Source organism: Salmo salar, chromosome ssa01 (genome assembly GCF_905237065.1).
Source record: "Salmo salar chromosome ssa01, Ssal_v3.1, whole genome shotgun sequence".
Lineage (NCBI taxonomy): Eukaryota > Metazoa > Chordata > Actinopteri > Salmoniformes > Salmonidae > Salmo > Salmo salar.
The window spans coordinates 64,238,602-64,259,897 of NC_059442.1; the positions used below are offsets into that span (position 1 = coordinate 64,238,602).

The 21,296-nt window shown below is 41.3% G+C and overlaps 1 protein-coding gene across 2 annotated transcripts; it reads right to left on the minus strand.

The window, feature by feature from the left end:
- Positions 1-1,341: 1,341 nt before the first annotated feature.
- On the minus strand, positions 1,342-14,245 carry gsto1 (glutathione S-transferase omega 1). 2 transcript variants are annotated; one of them, NM_001141472.1, is made up of 7 exons: positions 14,098-14,198; positions 13,947-14,002; positions 13,101-13,209; positions 12,747-12,969; positions 9,596-9,697; positions 2,362-2,468; positions 1,342-1,925 (listed from the first exon to the last, which is right to left on the minus strand). In NM_001141472.1, exons 2-7 carry the CDS (start codon positions 13,972-13,974, stop codon positions 1,775-1,777), a joined length of 720 nt encoding a protein of 239 aa, NP_001134944.1. In that variant the 5' UTR covers positions 13,975-14,002; positions 14,098-14,198; the 3' UTR covers positions 1,342-1,774. The 2 variants fall into 2 exon arrangements, with proteins under 2 accessions (NP_001134944.1, XP_045574968.1); XM_045719012.1 differs by having other exon boundaries at positions 1,381-1,925; positions 13,947-13,998; positions 14,098-14,245.
- Between the last annotated feature and the right edge of the window lie 7,051 nt (positions 14,246-21,296).

Below are 21,296 nucleotides of genomic sequence, written 5' to 3' on the forward strand. Positions count from 1 at the left end.
ACATCGGTGATGTAAGTGTCCTGGAGGGCGGGTAGTTTGCCCCTGATAAAACGTTGGGCAGACCGCACCACCCTCTGGAGAGCTTTGCGATTGCGGGCAGTTAAGCTGCTGTACTAGGCAGTGAGACAACCCGACAGGATGCTTTCAAGTGTGCATCTGTAAAAGTTTGTGAGGGTTTTAGGTGAGAAGCCAAATTTCTTTAGTCACCTGAGGTTTAAGAGGCTCTGTTGCGCCTTCTTCACCACACTGTCTGTGTGGGTGGTCCATTTAAGTTTGTCAGTGATGTGTACGCCAAGGAACTTGAAGCTTTCCACCTTCTCCACTGAGGTCCCGTCGATGTAGATAGGGGGGTGCACCCTCTGCTGTTTCCATATTTGATATGAATATGTATTATTTTTGTATATTTGTATTCTAGAGAAGACCACATCATACTTTGTAGTGTTAGTGTTTTTATGATCCAGTATTATCAGTTACTTGGCAACAATTGCTATTTGACAAAGGATATTAATTTTTAAGCAGTGCAACAGTTTCAAAATACCAATTGAAGACTCTCTGTTACACGTCTTGGCTGTAATTCACCAAAAGATAAGAATGTCAGCAAAGGTATTCAGTTGACATACCTTTAAATGGGGGCTACAGCAAAGGTATTCAGTTGACATTCCTTTAAATGGGTACATAAGATCACTTTAGTTATTCCATTCAGCATGACAACCTTAGAAATGACACACATGTACACAGCAGCTGTTATATTGTAAAGGTTGAGGTAAACATAACTGAATTAAACAATTCCCCTCTGTTTAGTCTTTGTATAACTAAATGGCAAATTGAAATTCATGGTTTGAAATGGATGAGTGGAATACACATTAAAATGTGTATACAACAATATTTGTAATTTTCTTTTAAATTAAGTTGTACAGGTTTTGTATTACCAGTACCTCTCATTTTATTTCTCTCTTTTAGGCCTCATTTGGACTTATCTTCCAAGAGTCCTTAAACATTAAAATACAATTTATAATACGAACATATTGTAACTTGCCTATTTTAACACAGTGTACTTTTAGCATTGCTGCATGTTGCAGTGTTTATTCATAAATCTTGAAGGCAGTCTTGGCAATTTGTATGATATCTAAATCACAACGCAAGTAATTAAGTCTACGTGACATCACAGATTTAGCTACTTGACAGGCAAGACAGTGGCATTCGTAATTCCACAAAGCGATTATGTTATTCCACAGTAGTACTCCACCCTCTATTCACAGACATGTCCAGGTACAGTATAGGTTCATGTCAGGACTAGTGGTGAAAAGAAAATAATGGAGATGACTATCATATAAACGATTTAACTTCCAGATTTCAGCACACCAATATAAAAATATCAGATTATAGTTGTGCAGTCTTTATTACATAAAGATATTCATATAGTTTACATGTAAAAAACGCTGTGTGTGGACAATGCATAATTGAAATCAACCATAAGACATTCAAATAGTTCCATCAACATTTGTTATGCTCTATCATCACTTGTTCCAAACTACAATCATTCTACATTGTATTGTGTCCATTCAAAACACTGGTAATCAGACCATGTTCCATATGAAAAATAAACAGAAAATATTTTAACTTTGTAGACAGAAATAACCTTTCAGAAAAGTTTATGAGATGCACAACTGTATTGACATGTACATCTAATGCCCTAATAACCTTAGCAGGAATATAAAATGAGAGTAATTTAAAAATCAGGAAACTGGACGGCCAAGGGTTAAGTGCCACATATCTACAGGCCATAGTCATAATTGGGTTTCCCATCTGCGTAGGTCTTGTAAAATGCCTTGTAGGTCTCAGTGGGGAACATGGTGGCTTTGACAGTTTGATCCTCGGACATATGCTCTGTCCACTTCTTCAGTTCAGGGGTACCATCCAGACAGCTGGAAATTAGAGATGAGACATTTATTTGCATTTTGGAAATAATGAGTCCGTGTCACTCAAAGTGCACTTTGGTTGTGAACCAAACTAAATCTCACAAGTAAGAGGACTAATCGATCTCATAAACCCTATATGAGATGCAATAATGTGGAGGACTTTGTTGACAGCTATTCTTACACTAGGGCCAGTAGTCACAAAGTGTCTCAGAGTAAGAGTGCTGATCTTGGATCAATTTGGGATTTTTTAAATCATAATGAATAAGATCATGTGGACAGGGAGGACATGATCCTAGATTAGCACTCCTTCTCTGAGACGCTTTGGGAATACGTGCCTAGGTCTCAAGAGTGTTCCACAACTCCCACATAGCTATGGATTTCTAGGGTTGAGATGCCTTAAATTGAAAGAAAAAATTATATTTAATTTAGAATGGATACATACTGCTTCAACTCAAAGATCTCCAGCCTCTCAAACCACGGCCACATCATGTAATCGATCATCGTGATTGCATTTCCACCAAAGAACTTGGACTTCTTATTGACTAGATCCTGAAAACAAAAGTTCAGTATTTTAGAGACATGAATAATGCCATCTTATTGTAAACTATTAAGATAATAAATTGACTTAAACTTTCAAAACATTTAAATCTGAATGTAATCAAGGTAAATCCCTAAAACAGTAGTAATATGTTGTTAATGTTTATATCTAGCAGGGTTTCTGCTAGCCGGTAATAGCCGGCTTTTGGCAGTAAAAAAAAAATAAAGCCTATAAATAAAATTGTCACCAGATAACCGGGAGAAGAAAAATCCCATTGCAAAATAAGGCTTTTTAGCCTATTCATTGATGGAAATGCATTTTCCCAGTCATGGTTTCATTTGCACAAGTTAGTAGAATTAAATTGGCGTGTGTGTGTGTGTGTGTGTGTGTGTATTCTTTATGCATCTTATTTATCACACGTGCACAGCATACAGACAGATGCTGAGTGGAAAATCTGTCAGAGAGCTTTTATAAGCCCAATCATTGCGCAACAATATTTTACAAATATTTTTGGCCATGATTAAAAAGAGCTTTTTATTTCTCAACTGATAATTGAAGTGTGCTTCCAATTCGCCATTCAAATGCTTAGGCAACAGTAGGCAGGCTTAAGTGCATCACACACACCACTTCGCAATGAGCTGGAGGCAGTGGGCATTTTGAAAATATGTAGCTACTTCATTGTTTGAAACCTGAACATTTTACCACATATTAGGGCTGACCCCAATTAGTCGACTGGTCGTTAGGCTGTTGGTCGACAGATTGTTTTAGTCGAGCAGTAATAAATAAATATATATTTCAGTGAACTAATTCATGAATGTGTTCATACAGGATGTACCGCCCAAACTCACTTCCTTGACAACAGCTCTATACTGCTCCATGAAGCGCAATAAGTATGAATGCCCTGACTTCTGCTGAGGCCATATCACCGTAAATGCTGCATGGCCAATGCAGATGTCAAATTGGCCATGCACCCAGATCTCCCGCCAACTTGTGCACATTCATTGTTTCATAACTTCATTGTGCAAATTGTTTGTGTTTGATTGTTAGTTCATATCAATTCACCATTACATTTACCGTTAATTCCAATAATTTGTCATCTGCAATGTTTGTTGCTTATGGTAATTATTTTAATGCATTCAATATTATTATTCCAGTCTTCCCGTTCTCATGGTCTGAGTGGACACATTGTTTGCAGAGTGCACAACCCATCCTACACTTGTGAGAAACAAGTTTGTTTATTTCATTCCATTTACAAGTTGTCAAATTTAGTCATTGTCTTTTGTTTGGAGCGCTCCTGTCAATGTTGAGTAAGGACGTGCACACATCTCTCCCTTTCAATAACCCCTCAGCATGAAAGAAAAAAAATGGCATTCCCTGATCCAGTGGAAATGTCATAAAATAGGCCTAGCTGATTACTTCTTATCAGTTCTTGACTTGGACTGAAATAGGAACCGGTACTCATTTTGGGTGCTGGTACTGTTTATATTTAGGTGCAGGAGTTCCACAATACTTTCTACTAATATTCTATAAGAGGAACAGGAGCTCAAGCAGTAGAAAACTTGAGTTGCCGGTACTAAGCTCTAGTGAACTCCTGCCCAAGTCAAGCACTGCTTCCTATCCCTTGTGCAAATAGCCTACAACTGTGTCTGTCTCAAGCTCACTGGCAGGGAAACTTGAGGGACAAGAATATTTTATACAATGTTGCTAGCGCAAATGTCAGGGCTGGACCAAACTTAAGTCGATACAATGTTTCAAGTTCGTTGCTGACAGGCCATGTGTAGCCAATGTGATTTAAAAATAAATGTCCTATAAATCAGGATATTTTCTACCTGCAGGCTGAAATGTTATTATTTGTTAGCTTTATGTAGGCCATTTCTACATGGTTGGCAATAGAAGTTATTTTTTAGGTTGGTATCACTTTCATTTAGATTTGAATAGAATTTTGACTAAAACCAGATGACAATGATTGAGATATGAAGATGTTATTATAACTTAAAATGTTTCTCACAAAAATGTACCATATTAAAACCATAACTGGCACGCAGATCAGTAGAAATGGTAAGAAATTGGCATTCAACATGAGAAAGGCTACACGAGGAGTCGGCAACCTATTACCGGCAACTTCAGGAGAGTAATGGCAGAATCTGCGAAAACCAGCAGGAGGAAAATAGTTGGTCAGGTTAAGTTTTTTCCCCCCTTCTGGTTATCTACATCTCTGGCGCCCTCGTGAGGCCTTTGCCTTATTTCATCAAACCATAAGCTTTAAGCCTCAGACAAGCTCATAGTTGACATTATTAAAAAAACACATAGGGTGTGTCTCTATATGGAGACATTTTTTTTTTTTTTTTAAATGTCAACCAATTGATTGGTCAAAAACAGAAGACTTTCGGTTAACCAATATTTTTTGTCGGAACAGCGCTACTACATATTATGAGGCATGTTTTACCTTGCTTCAAAGTAGCCTATGCCAAATCCGACCACATGCAGAGGCAATTCTTTTATAAAGACCAGTAGCCTCTCTCGTCACATGCGCCAAATACAGGTGTGATATGTTTAATTACAAGCCCTCAACCAACAATGCAGTTCAAGAAAGAGTTAATTTATTTAGTAAATATTTTCTTAACAAGAAAATTACATAACAATAATGAGGCAAAATACAGGGGGTACTGGTACTGAGTCACTGTGCAGGGGTACAGGTTAGTGGAGGTAATTTGTAAAGTGACTGCATAGTATAACAAACAGCGAGTAGCAGCAGTGTAAGGGCGGGGGGTGAATGTAAATAGTCTGGGCAGCCATTTCATTAATTGTTCAGCATTCTTACGGCTTGGGGATAGAAGCTGTTAAGGAGCCTTTTGATCCTAGACTTGGTGCTCCGGTACCGCTTGCCATACCATAGCAGACAGAACAGTCTATGACTTGGGTGACTGGAGTCTGATACATTTTTGGGCCTTCCCCTGACACCGCCTAGTATATAGGTACTGGATGCCAGGAAGCTTGGACCCAGTGATGTACTGGGCTGTACGCATTACCCTCTGTAGCGCCTTATGGTTAGATGCCGAGCAGTTGCCATACCGGGCGGTGGTGCACCCAATCATGATGCTCTCAATAGTCCAACTGTATAACTTTGAGGATCTGGGGACCCATGCCAAATCTTTGTTTCCTGAGGGGGAAAAGGTGTTGTCATGCCCTCTTCACAACTGTCTTAGTGTGTTTGGACCATTATAGTTTGTTGGTGATGTGGACACCAAGGACTTAAACTCTCGACCCGCTCCCCTACAGCCCGTCAATGTTAATGGGGGCCTGTTCAGTCCTCCTTTTCCTATAGTCCACGATCAGCTCCTTTGTCTTGCTCACATTGAGGGAGAGGTTGTTGTCCTGGCACTATACTGCCAGGTCTCTGACCTCCTCCCTATAGGCTGTCTCATCGTTGTGATGATCAGGCCTACCACTGTTGCGTCGTCAGCAAACTTAATGGTGGTGTTGGAGTCATGCTTGACCACGCAGTCGTGGGTGAACAGGAAGTACAGGAGGGGACTAAGCACACATCCCTGAGGTGCCCCAGTGTTGAGGATCACCGTGGCAGATGTGTTGTTGCCTACCCTTACCACCTGGGGGTGGCCCGACAGGAAGTCCAGGATCCAGTTGCAGAGGGAGGTGTTTAGTCCCAGGGTCCTTAGCTTAGTGATGAGCTTTGTGGGCACTATGGTGTGGAACGCTGAGCTCTAGTCAATGAACAGCATTCTCACATAGGGGTTCCTTTTGTCCAGGTGGGAAAGGGCAGTGTAGAGTGTGATTGCGTCATCTGTGGATCTGTTGGGGCAGTATGCAAATTGGAGTGGGTCTAGAGTTTCCAGCATGATGGTGTTTATGTGAGCCATGACCAGCCTTTCAAAGCATTTCACGGCTATCGACGTGAGTGCTAAGGGTGGTAATCATTTAGGCAGGTTACCTTAGCTTTCTTGGGCACAGGGACTATGGTGGTCTGTTTGCAACATGTAGGTTTTACAGACTCAGTCAGGGAGAGGTTGAAAATGTCAGTCAAGACCCTTGCCAGTTGGTTACCGCATGCTTTGAGTACACCTCCTGGTAATCCGACTGGCCCCCCGGCTTTGTTGACTTGTTTAAAGGTCTTGCTCACATTTACTATGGAAAGCGTGATCACACAGTTGTCTGGAACAGCTGGTGCCCTCATGCATGCTTCAGTATTGCTTGCCTTGAAGCGAACATAAAAAGGTATTTAGCTCGTCTGGTAGGCTCGCGTCACTGGGCAGCTCGCGGCTGGGTTTCCCTTTGTAGTCCGTAATAGTTTTCAAGCCCTGCCACATCCGAGGAGCGTCAGAGCCGGTGTAGGATTCAATCTTAGTCCTGTATTGACGCTTTGCCTGTTTGATGATTCGTCTGAGGGCATAGAGGGATTTCTTATACGCGTCCAGATTAGTATCCCACTCCTAAAAGCGGCAGCTCTAGCCTTTAGCTCAATGCTGATGTTGCCTGTAATCCATTGCTTCTGGTAAGATTTGCTAAATGGAGGGCGAGCTTTGTTTTCATCTGTGTGTGGAGTATAGGTGTTCTAGAGTTGTTCTTACTTTGATTGCACGTGACATGCTAGTAGAAATTAGGTAAAACTGATTTAAGTCCTGGCCACTAGGAGGGCTGCTTCTTGATGAGAATGATCTTGCTTATGTCCTTATACAGCTCATTGAGTGAGTTCTTAGTGCCAGCATCTGTTTGTGGTGGTGAATAGACTGCTACAAATAATATAGATGACAACTCTTGGTAGATAGTGTGGTCTACAGCTTATCATGAGGTATTCGTAGATTGTCTAGTTTGTTTTCCAATGACTGCACATTGGCCAATAATATGGAGGGTAGTGGTGGTTTACCTACTTGTCTGCAAATTTTTACAAGGCACTCCACCCTCCTTCCTCTCTGTATTTTCTTACATTTACATTTAAGTCATTTAGCAGACGCTCTTATCCAGAGCGACTTACAAATTGGTGCATTCACCTTATGATATCCAGTGGAACAACTACTTTACAATAGTGCATCTAAATATTTTAAGGGGGGGGGTTAGAAGGATTACTTTATCCTATCCTAGGTATTCCTTAAAGAGGTGGGGTTTCAGGTGTCTCCGGAAGGTGGTGACTGACTCCGCTGTCCTGGCATCGTGAGGGAGCTTGTTCCACCATTGGGGTGCCAGAGCAGCGAACAGTTTTGACCCGGCTGAGCGGGAACTGTGCTTCCTCAGAGGTAGGGGGGCCAGCAGGCCAGAGGTGGATGAACGCAGTGCCCTTGTTTGGGTGTAGGGCCTGATCAGAGCCTGAAGGTATGGAGGTGCCGTTCCCTTCACAGCTCCGTAGGCAATCACCATGGTCTTGTAGCGGATGCGAGCTTCAACTGGAAGCCAGTGGAGAAAGCGGAGGAGCGGGGTGACGTGAGAGAACTTGGGATGGTTGAACACCAGACGGGCTGCGGCGTTCTGGATGAGTTGTAGGGGTTTAATGGCACAGGCAGGGAGCCCAGCCAACAGCGAGTTGCAGTAATCCAGACGGGAGATGACAAGTGCCTGGAATAGGACCTGCGTCGCTTCCTGTGTGAGGCAGGGTCGTACTCTGCGAATGTTGTAGAGCATGAACCTACAGGATCGGGTCACCGCCTTGATGTTAGTGTTCACACAGATGACGGGTATTTGGCCCTTGTCTTGACAAAGCAGTACATCCTTCGCGTCAGACTCATGAAATATATATAATCTAGCCTAGGCCTACTGGTTGTGTGAATTTGCGATCTGTTCCACAGTCAGTTTGGGCTATTTCTTTCTTGGCAAGCTGACTAACAGAATAGGTAAAATGTTCTACTATTGGGGATAGTAGATTGACCTAGGCGGCGTGTCCATAAGGCTAGGGGAAGCTAAGCTTTCCCTAAGTAAATTGAATTAAGATTGCCAAAATTATATAACCTAATTAGCATACTCCAAACTATACAGAAATAAATACAAATCATTCAAAATAGGCTACTAAAGCATGATTTGGCCACAGAGGATCATTAGCTTCCCCTAGCCTAGTTGTGGATTGTTTTAAAATTGTATTGACTACAGTAGGAAGGAAAGGCAGGTCGCAAATTAGGCAGTGTGCACACAGTAAATACCAAATAATTGTTGAGTTGCGACTGTCAGTGAAAAATAGAGAGGTCCAACCAGGCATATCGCAATATTTCAAAATTCAATCGCGGGAAAACACAGTTTGGAAAGCAAATGGCTATTGCTGTAAAGAGAAGACAATGGAGAAAAAAAAAAACTTGGATTTTAACTATTAATTCTCAACTGAATTGAGCGAACAACAGTAGACCTATAGCAGTGGTGTCAAACTCATTCCATGGAGGGCTTAGTGTCTGATGGTTTTGGGTCTTTCCTTTCAATTAAGACCTAGACAACCAGGTGAGGGGAGTTCCTTACGAATTCTTGACCTTAATTCCTCAATCAAGTACAAGGGAGGAGAGAAAACCCGCAGACACTCAGCCGTTGGTGGAATGCGTTTGACACATGGCCTATATAGCCTATCTTATTGGCACCAGCGGAGAGCGTCAGCCATATCCCCAGTGAGTGCGCACATTCACTCCATCATTGTTGGGTCAGTGCCACTTAAGAAAAGTTTGTTTTTGGACAACAACTCCTTCCTCCAGTTTGTCAGTGTCAGCAGAGTAGGCTACCCTGCGATTTGTTGTATTAAAAAATATTCTGCTAATGTCTCCAGTCATATGAAGTGTAGTAGAATTGCATGAAATGTGTTTTTCCTGTGCAATGAAAACATCTGATATAGACTATAGCCCAGGCCTCCACTCATCACATTAGGCTATTTAACATAAGTCTGCAACTACAATGATGCATGGAATTTTTACAGTGAAAATTTGCTTCCCCAAACATGAAACTCACACGCTGCCTATGTATAGGCTAGTTATTTTGAGGTTCATTACTCATCTTGTTGGCTGAGGAAAAGTAAATGTGGACAGTTATTCTAATGTCTTCAAAGAGTGCAGTAAGGACACACGTCACATTTCTCAAATGTCCAGTAAATTAAAATGCTGCTGATCAAATGTCCAGTGCCACATTATCATAACGGAAACCCTGGTCTGTATTGACTTACTTCATTCAATTTCACAAATTTCTCTTTCAGCTCCGCTTCCAGCACTGAAATGTCTTCTCCATTTTTTTTCCCCAATGGTATCTTGTAGAAATATGGTGTTATCTGTAAAAAATATATTTAGAATAAGGTAAATGTATTTGCAATCCAAACTGTAGTGTTGGTAAAGTATCTGGGTCTATATCTAAGTTCAAAAGCAAAAGACAAAAAAATAAGCTATTATAATGTAGTGAAGTTACGGAGACATACAGTGCATTCGTAAAGTATTCAGACACTCTACCTTTTCCACATTTTGTTACGTTACAGCCTTATTCTAAAATGTATCAAAATAAATCCACAATCTACACACACACACACACACACACACACACACACGCACAATACCAAAGCGAAAACAGGTTTTTAGAAAATTGTTTCTACAACTTGGAGTCCACCTGTGGTAAATTCATGATTTGGAAAGGCACACCTGTCTTTATAAGGTCCCACATTCAACAGCGCATGTCAGAGCAAAAACCAAGCCATGAGGTCAGAGGAATTTTACGTAGAGCTCCGAGACAGGATTGTGTCGAGGCACAGATCTGGGGAAAGGTACCAAAACATTTCTGCAGCATTGAAGGTCCCCAAGAACACAGTGGCCTCCATCATTCTTAAATGGAAGAAGTTTGGAACCACCAAGACTCTTCCTAGAGCTGGCCACACTGTGCAATCGGGGGAGAAGAGCCTTGGTTAGGGAGGTGACCAAGAACCCGATGGTCACTCTGACAGCGCTCCAGAGTTCCTCTGCAGAGATGGGAGAACCTTCCAGAAGGACAACAATCTCTGCAGCAGTCCACCAATCAGGCGTTTAGAGTGGCCAGACGGAAGCCACTCTTCAGTAAAAAGTACAACAGCCTTTTTTAACCTCTTACATCTAGATGTTCCGCTAGCGGAACACCACTTCAATATCCAATGATAGGGCGTGGCGCGAATGAAAAATTCCTCAAATCCGAAAACTTCAATTTTTCAAACATATAACTATTTTACACCATTTTAAAGACAAGACTCTCCTTTATCTAACCACACTGTCCGATTTCAAAAAGGCTTTACAACGAAAGCAAAACATTAGATTATGTCAGGAGAGTATCCAGCCAGAAATAATCAGACACCCATTTTTCAAGCTAGCATATAATGTCACAAAAACCAAAACCACAGCTAAATGCAGCACTAACCTTTGATGATCTTCATCAGATGACACTCCTAGGACATTATGTTATACAATACATGCATGTTTTGTTCAATCAAGTTCATATTTATATCAAAAACCAGCTTTTTACATTAGCATGTGACATTCAGAACTAGCATTCCCACCGAACACTTCCGGTGAATTTACTAAATTACTCACGATAAACGTCCACAAAAAAAATAATATTTTAAGAATTATAGATAGAGAACTCCTTTATGCAATCGCAGTGTCCGATTTTAAAATAGCTTTTCGGTGAAAGCACATTTTGCAATATTCTAAGTAGATAGCCCGGCCATCACAGGCTAGCTTATTTTGACACCCACCAAATTTGGTACTCACCAAACTCAGATTTATTTACTATAAGAAAAATTGGATTACCTTTGCTGTTCTTTGTCAGAATGCACTCCCAGGACTTCTACAACAAATGTTGGTTTGGTTCCAAATAATCCATAGTTATATCCAAATAGCGGCGTTTTGTTCGTGCGTTCAAGACACTATGCGAAGGGTAACGAAGGGTGACGCGCCGGCGCATATCGTGACAAAATTTCAAAATATTCCATTACCGTACTTCGAAGCATGTCAAACGCTGTTTAAAATCAATTTTTATGAGATTTCTCGTAAAATAGCGATAATATTCCGACCGGGAGACGTCGTTTTCGCTCAAAGACTGAAAATGTAAAATGGACTCTTCACGTGCACCCGTTTCATTGTTCTCAGATCGACCACTATCCAAATGCGCTACTGTTTTTCAGCCAGGGACTGCAGAGGCATCATTCAACGTTCTGGCGCCTTCTGAGAACCTATGGGAGCCTTAGAAAGTGTCACGTTACAGCAGAGATCCTCTGTTTTCAATAAAGAGGCTAAAGAAGGCCAAGAAATGGTCAGAGAGGGCACTTCCTGTTTGGAATCTTCTCAGGTTTTGGCCTGCCATATGAGTTCTGTTATACTCACAGACACCATTCAAACAGTTTTAGAAACTTTAGGGTGTTTTCTATCCAAATCAAACAATTATATGCATATTCTAGTTTCTGGGCAGGAGTAATAAACAGATTAAATCGGGTACGTTTTTATCCGGCCATGAAAATACTGCCCCCTATCCATAACAGGTTAAGTTTCCCAAAAGGCACCTTAAGGACTCAGACCATGAGACAAGATTCTCTGGTTTGATGAAACCAAGATTAAACTCATTGGCCTGAATGCCAAGTGACGGAGGAAAACTGGCACCATCCCTTCGGTGAAGCATGGTGGTGACAGCATCATGCTGCAGGGATTTTTTTTCAGCGGCAGGGACTGTGAGACTAGTCAGGATCGAGGGAAAGATGAACAGAGCAAAGTACAGAGAGATCCTTGATGAAAACCTGCTCCAGAGCGCTCAGAACCTCAGACTGGGGCAAACGTTCACCTTCCAACAGGACAACGGCCCTAAGCACACAGCCAAGACAATGCAGGAGTGGCTTCGGGGCAAGCCTCTTAACGTCCTTGAGCGGTCCAGCAAGAGCCCGGACTTGAACCCGATCGATCATCTCTGGAGAGATCTAAAAATAGCTGTGCAGTGACGCTCCCCATCCAACCTGACAGAGCTTGAGAGGATCTGCAGAGAAGAATGGGAGAAACTCCCCAAATACAGGTGTGCCAAGCTTGTAGCATCATACCCAAGAAGACTCAAGGCAGAAATCACTGCCAAAGGTTCTTCAACACAGTACTGAGTAAAGGGTCTGAATATTTATATAAATGTGATATCAGATTTAATACATTTGCAAAAATCTTTTTGCTTTGTCATTATGGGGTATTGTGTGTAGATTGATGAGAAAAAAAGTATGCTGAAATTTTACAATAAGGCTGTAATGTAACAAAATGTGGAAAAAGTCAAGGGAATACTTTCATGGTTTGCTTTAGAGTGTAAAATATTATTGTATTGAGAGCTGAGCATACCTTGGAGAAATTCTCCAGCATCATTTTCTGTTGGGCCTTCTGAAAAGGATCAGCTGGGAGCAGCTTTTTGTCTGTGTAAACCTCATCCAGGTAGTCACAGGTGATTGGTGACTCGTAGATCACCTGACCACTCGAAGTCTCCAATGTCGGAACCAGGCCAAGAGGGTTCTTCTTAAGGAACCACTCAGGTTTGTCTTTCAAATTAATGTTGACAGTGTCATGCCTAAGGCAAAATTAAAAGTTACTTGATAATTATTAATATAATCTTAGTGAAATTTATGGAGGCTATTGTGTAAAACGACAGTAACACAACACAAACTCCTTAAAATTGTGTTGGTACTGGAAGCAACTTACTTGATCCCCTTGGCATGAAGCACTAGTCTGGTTCTGTGGGCAAAGGGGCAGAACCTCATACTGTAGAGCCTGATTTGACCTTTGGCAACCAGGCCAGGAGCAGAGCTTCCTGTTAAATAAAAGGAAATCATGTCCACTCATTAAACCCAACAAAGAGCTAAGATTAGGTTTATTGCAGATTCCTTACTTCTGTTGATAAACATTCACTGCCTGCTTGGCTATTCAGCATATGGTTCTACTCTTTCCCACTTGATCCTGGCTGTAATTATCAGATATGGTCATGTATTTACATGATCTTGTGAATAGAGTGTTTAAAGCCCTTGAGTGATACTGTGAACCAAGAGCCCTATAATCCAGTGACAGTAATTTTGTAGAACTAAGAGTACTAGGCTACATACAGGAAGCACATCACGATCATGGTGACTTTGCAAAATGCCAGGACCAAATCAGGTCATACGTCAAGATATCTTGTAAAGTAAACAGCCCCTCCTTAACCAGAAGTAGATGGCCTATTACAATTGTTCCCAAAGAAAAACGTTAAATTGTCATGACTGTGCAAAATATCATTTGAACCAAGCTTCCATTCCCCCTGAAATATGAAATCGTCAACTCTGTCCCCTTGAGATGGGACAAAGTTGAACATGTGCTCTTTATGACAGAATATACTATTTTAATAAATAGTTATTTTGACAAAAGTACACTACCCATAAGGCACTCTATTCATAGAACGACCAATATAAAGAGTCAACGACAAGAAAGGGTAGAAAACACAGTTAACGTTAGCTCCAACGAATAGCCTAGCCATGACCAACACATGACAAATATATTTTAGAAAGTCTTTCTTACCTTTAGCAAAACATTTTTCAGAGGCCATGGCAGATGAGCAATTATTCAGTCTCTAACTGAAACAAAGGGACACATTCATGCACACGTCTTGTATACAAACATAAAATGCAAACACTCTTTGTTCACATGTTTTGTACAATTTAATACTTACCAAGGTATTTTCTTCAGTAACGTTCTATTCTGGTATTATTTTGTTAGGTTTTCAAAGTCTGTGTAGATTTGACAAGTCGAGTAACTGACTTCCCTGTGTGTGTCGAATTTAGAACTCGTTTCTGCCTCTTCTGCTTTTTCTTATTCTGTGAATTTATATGGCGGTTGGCAACCAATTTTAAGGTGCATTACCGCCACCAACTGGACTGGAGCGTGGACCAGAGACAGGGAAGGTCTAAATCCTACCCAATATTCTCATCTCCCAAAGGAAACAAATACATAAATACTGTACATCCCCTGAAGATTTCCCCAGCAGTTCACTTAATATTGGCTCTTCAACCCCATTATGCAATTCTAATAACAATTTCTCCCTTTCCCTGCCATATTGCTTGCACTGAAAAATGGTGTTCCACTGTCTCCATCTCCTCCTGACAATGATCACACCTCCCAGTCAGATGTTTTTCCACCAATTTCAAATTGCTATTGCGACTTGTGTCCCAGTCTCAGCATTGTGACCTCCCTGCCGCCATCTTTTCCAGGGGTCTTCAATTTCCCTCCCTTTTCCACAACTTGGCATTTGTTTTTAACCATTTACATTTTTTTTTTAAATATCAACCCCTTGGCTTCTGCTTTACTGATGGACAATTCCATCGCAGCATTAGGATCTTTAAGAGCCTGCTTGGCGATAACATCCACCTCCTCATTCCCCTCTACTTGTTAGGATGAGCAGCACAGGGGAACCCAAGAGCTGACTCAGACCAGGAAACAGGAATGAATGAACCAAGATATTTATTGTAACACAGAGAGAGATGAAGTGCAGATCCAGGGAAGCTCAGATGAGTTGTAGGAAACCATATGTGGAGGCTGAGGTTGGAGTGAGCTGGGTTGGGACAGGGTAAACATGTCCGGAGGGGAATCCAAGGGAGGGATGGTGAGTTGAATCCAGAACAGGGTAGCAAGATGTGGAACAGGAGACAGGAACCAGAGTCAGAGCTGCAAAACTGCAGTGAGAGGAGTAACAGCGCCAGGCAAGGAAACAGGCACAGCAGGATCTTAAATAATAACAACTAGCTAGCCGCATGACTGACTGAACGGCAATTACAATCTGGCAGAGTGGATGTGGCAGGACTGAGTATTTGTAGAGGTCTTGATTATGGAACGGGTTGCAGCTGGTGAGGATCCGCTCTAGCTCCAGCACACCTGTCTCCAACCACACAATCACACACAAACAGAAAGGGAGGGGGAGAGTGAGAGAGTGTACTAGAGGAGTGGCTGCAGGTCAAGGAGACACCGGATGTCCACTAGGGGGTGTGGCAGGAGCAGATGTGACACTACTCCCACATGAGCTGGTACCCAGAGGAACATCAAAAATACCCCCTTCTGTCTCACCCTATACAAGCACTGAAATACCTTTTACAATACATCCTGTCTGGTCCAAGACAAAAATGTATTTAAGCTCATCAGTGCTGCACCGGAGTCAGAGCAGATGACTACCCTGTCTTGTCTCAGCTCCAATTTAGAAATCAACCAATGGTTTCAGCACATGTAAGGGGTAGGTGTAGAAAGGAAGTTGTAGTAGCTAGTTGTTAGGGCAGGGTTTCTCAACAACTAGAAAAACATTAACGTTACAGCTGTTATGAATTTGGCTGCCAGCTAAAGTAACTACGAGCTACACTCTTAGATTATTATTTTTTTAAACAAGGAGTTGTTTTATGTAGAATGTTCAAGGTTCAAGGTAGAACCCTTTCGGGTTCCATGTAGGCCATCACATGGCGTTATTATTCATTTTACGTTGTTTGTCATAGCGCCATCTGGCGGCTGGTTGGGCTAGGTTCCATGTAGAATCCTCTGTTCTGTGGAAAGGGTTCTACATGGAACCAAAAAGGGTTCTTCAAAGGGTTCTCGTATGGTGACAGACGAAGAACCCTTTTAGGTTCTAGATTGCACCTTTTTTTCTAAGAGTGTATGCCAGCTTAGAAGGAGGCCTAGCCCCTTACTGATGAGGAGCCTTGTTTCTTTGGTGGGCTCAGGGTTTGACAAGCCAAATTGTTGAATTTGTTGACAAGAAAACAGCCTGCTACATCTGTGGGGATTACATCGTTTTCCTGAATATGGAGAAGAAAATTACTCATGACCAAATATGACACAATACCAACAACATTCAGATAAACCTATCACAATAAATCTGTCTATTGTGCCATGGTTGTCTCCCAGAGCACAGAAAGTTCCTCTGACCAGGAAGTGGTCCATTTGACCCCAGAGGAGGAGGTAGAGGGTCACCCTATGGGCCAAGTATACCAAGACGGACTGCTGCGCATCCTTGAGATCTCCAGTCTGGTACGACCTTGTTTGACTTCACTCATGTTCAATATAACATGCAGCTTTATATAACTCAGATTTGTTTTAATAAACATAAAAACATTATTGTATTATACATGTAGTATTGTTCTTAAGAGACAGAATCTTAAAAGACCAAATCTGTGAGAACAAAGGAATGATAACAACGCATTAGGTTTATGTTATAACCGCTCATAACAATATTAACCTGAGTATGTTGTAACTGTCATGTACAATGTTCAAATGCAGTGCCACTCGTGTTGGCTGGGAGAGGTGAGGACACTCTCCCTTACCTTAGGCAGCCAGACCATGATCACCACTGGCCTGAAAGATGGCTCTCTGTTCTGTACAAGACTCAGGTAAAGCACGGGGTCAAGTCTGAATGCAATGCAGTGTTGAACACCAGAGCGCACTGTAGTTCATGGAGATGTGAAATTTGACACCAACTTGACTTACTAACATTGGGAGATTGTTAGATAATTATAAAACATTTCACAATTTCTACTATTACAAGGAGAACCTTTCTCTTGTTATAATGCATTGGACTACTTTTATTTTTACATTGTCATCTATGTATTTCTCTGTGTCTCCATGAAGGCTGAAAATGACCGTTGCTGGCAAATCTCAGGAGAGTGTGATGACATCAAATAAGCCAATTCTCAGTATGATGGCTGCCTGGGACCCAGAGGCCCTGTCCCCTCCTGTGTCAGCAAACCTACACAGTGCAGAGGTACCCTAGGTTTCCATTCATATAGATTTTAGATCCTCCATCTTCACTTACATCGAGCTGCACCAGCTAAATAAACCCTAGTTGAGGCTACACAGGGCTTGTCCGTGTATTTAGTGTAATGCAGATAATTTCAAATCAATCAAATCTTCTGTAGTCACGTTTATGTTTTATTATTTGTTTGTCCTCACCTCCTGTCTATAGGCCAGTGATAAGCGACAGATAGTTGATGTGACCGAGCAGGTGTCAACAACAAGCTAGAAGCGGTTGGTAACACTGCTGATGTCCCTTCACCTAAGAGCTACCCTGTTGTCACAGAACTTTAGTGTATTTAGGGTTTACTGTGTTTTGTATCTGAAAGTCAAGTGTCAAGTCCTATTGACATATCGTGTGAACAAAGTTTAATCCAATTCAAAGACTGGTTGTGAGACTTTGTACTCCAGTACTGGTGTGGGAAACATTGGTGATGCCCTTGACATTTAACAAATACTTCAATAACTGAATCACAAAGCAGCTGTGTTGCTGTTGGCACATTTTTTCTTTGTGATGTGTTTTCTGCATTCCATTCAAGTCCCATCATGTTGAGTAGTAAAGGATTTAGTTGGGTTGTGTAACGAGTGTCGTAATGATTGGACCAAGCTGCAGCGGGAACGTGTATACTCATCTTCTTTATTTGGTTAAAAGAAGGAAAAACAAACAAAACACATATACAAACACAACGAACGACACTAACAGTCCTGTCAAGTGCACAGACACTAAACAAGGAAGTACTACCCACAAATCCCATGACAAAAACACCCCTCTTAAATAAGAGCTTCAATTAGAAGCAATGAAGAGCAGCTGCTTCCAATTGAAGGTCAACCCCATCAACTAAATATAGAAATAGAAAGACTAAACTAGAACATAGAAATATACTAACATAGAACATTAACCAAAACCCCGGAACACTCTAAACAAACACCCCTCTACCTAAACACATAGCCCAACAAACCCCGAACCACATAAAACAAACACCCCCTGCCACGTCCTGACCAAACTACAATAACAAATAACCCCTTTACTGGTCAGACCGTGACAGGTTGTCACAGTCGTCGAAAGGATTAGACCAAGGTGCAGCGTGTATAATGCTCATTTTAGACTTTTTAATGAATGCGCTTCAGAACAACAAAATAACAAATGCTCAACAGTTCCGTCAGGTATAACAACTAAACGGAAAATAACCACCCACAAAACCCAAAGGAAAACAGGCTGCCTAAGTATGGCTTCCAATCAGAGACAACGAAAGACACCTGCCTCTGATTGGAAACCATACTCGGCCAAACATGGAAAACGAAACATAGAACTAGAAAACTCGAACAAATTCCCCTAGAACCAAAAAAACCCAAAACACACAAAACAACCCCCCCTCTACCACGCCCTGACCATTCTACTATGGCAAATGACCCTTTTCACTGGTCAGGACGTGACATGGGTGTAATTTGATATCTGATGTAATGTGAAATATATGATAACCATCATACAGTTCAGGTGAGTCATTGTTGACAGATATACTGGCAAAACAATGTACTGTTTTTCAGGTAGTCCTGATAAATGTATCCACTAATATGCTTACAGTATACGGATACTAAACAGAATGAAGCCAACACCAGTAGGTCACCAGGGTAAAACACACACAAACACACAGGTCTGAAATGAGATTGAGCTGGAGAACCTAGCCAAATGCTACCTGCGTGGCATCCTCAAGAGAATGCTGGGATTCCATGAAGGTCAAAGGGCAAGCTATAACTTGAGAGTCACAACCAAAAGGAAATAATTTTCAAAGGTGCTACACCATGAAGGAGCGAACTAGCAGGAGCTGGATGGACATCATAGAATGGAGAGTATGAAGAAGATCGAATGAGCTGACAGCAATATGAGTTAGAATGTGATGTATGTCCCTTTAGTCACAGTGCAATTGCTAGAGATTTTGTACATTCTGCACTCCTTCTTTGGCAATTGCCCAATGCTATATGTTTTGTTTTTTACATGCCACTCATCTTCTTCCGAAACAACATTTTAGAGACGAAGAGCAGGATCACGGCCGGAGAGAGGAAAGCCGTGAGAAGGAGAGTGCTGCCCTCACAGGTAGCCTCAGTGCCCAGCATGGAGGCTCAAACCCCTACCTCTACAATGACCTCTCACCTTCACGTACATTCTAGGATGTCATATACAAAGTGAAAACACAGATTTTGACGTGGTGCACAAGCAGAAGGAGATCAACTGAATGAAGGATAAGAACCGACGGATCATAGAGATCATATCAGAGCTGGACCTGAAGAGGAAGCCCAGCCAGTCTGACAACGAGCGGCCAGGGAGGGCACAGTCTGTGGAGGACTGAAACGTTTATTTTTGTTTTGTTATTGACCCACTTTAATGCGTATCATGAAGATCATGTCAGAGCTGGACCTGAAGAGGAAGCTGTGGGAGCCCAGCCGGTCTGACAACAAGGGGCCAGGGAGGGCACAGTCTGTGGAGGACTGACATTTTCTTTTGTTATTGACCCACTTTAATGGTTTGGATTTCCACCAAATCACAAGTTACTTCACATCAAATTATGATTGGTGACTCCCCGTCTCCATATTAAATTTTAAAAGTACTGCGATGGAAATGTTTATGTTTGTGCTTTTCTACCAATTTCTGTGTTCTTTTCATGTGCTTTCTGATAACCAATTTCTGTGTTCATGTAAGTGACTGATTGAACGAATCCTCACTATCACTATCTGCAATTTGGCAGTACGCCCAGAACCTTATTTTGAGAAAGGGATATCTCAGGTTCAAGGTCTCAGCTTAGAGAGAAGAAGCCACGTGAGGCATTGGTCTGTCACATGCATGACCCAGTATTGGTTGGTCACATGAAGGAAACAAACGTTAATGTTGAATTAACTATGAATGATGAATGAGCTAAATCATGCAAATATAACTTGTCTGTATATAAGAGAACAAACGGGACTGCCCCGGGTAGAGCTCCTGATCGACATGTGTACTTGGTTTTATTGAGGTAGTTGGAACCTCATCCCAAAACAGAGAAAGAAAGAGGAGAAGAAGAACACGAAGAAACAAAAACGGCTGGCGGCCAAAGTACTGTGTCACTTGCTTCCTACCTTCTCCCAAATTAATCTTTCCCATCTCCCACTTATTTAATGTTCATTCTAACAGGTCATTCTAACAGCTAATTAACCATTACTAACACAATCAAGGTCTTACTCACTCACTGATAAATTGTGAAAACTGTGAGCTGTTTTCTCAATACAAATCCAGTGTGAATTGATGTTGATATTATTTTCTTGGGCACCCATTGAAACTGACATTCTGGTTACTATATTTCTTCCTTAGTGACAATATCAGAGAGAGGGCTCTGGATGAAATGGTGGGTGGAGTGCTCAACCTAAAAAAATCTTCTTGAGAATGGTATGGTGGTGGTCAACATAAAATATTAATGAATTTGAAATATGGATATGAATATGAATTGAATACCCAATATTAATTAACATTCAATAAATGTACAGTTAACATGATAAACATGTATTAGACTGGATTGTCCTGAAGGGAAAAAGTCATTTGAAGTAAACATATTGTAGAGATGTATTTGAATGTGTTTTCTGACCCTGTGCTTTTTAACATGCAGGAGGTGCCTCAGCCTGAGTTATTTGTATCCAAACAAGACATTCAGGGGAAAGAGGAAGATAAAATGTATAAAGAGTATGAAAAGAAAGCCAAAGAACTAAACGACGAACAGGAGTACAGAAATGTGTGATTTATTTGTGAAAACATCTGCTTTTAAATGTTGTATTCAAAATAAATATACCTTCATAATAGGACCCTGACCTGATATACTTTATATGTTCAGTTGTCATTGTCTTGGTCCAGACTCTGGAAGCTGAAATAAAGAAGCTACAGACTTCCATATCATAGACACTATTTGGGGGTTTTATGAAACCTTGACCATGTTTTTTGAAAGGAAGGTGAAATCTGATATGGTTATATGCCAGGTAAGACAGTACAGACATAATTAGATCAAGTTGGATTTAATGAAACAAATATACAGTACATGTCATCACTATGTTGTTGTTTAAGAAGAACTCAAGATTGTCAATCTA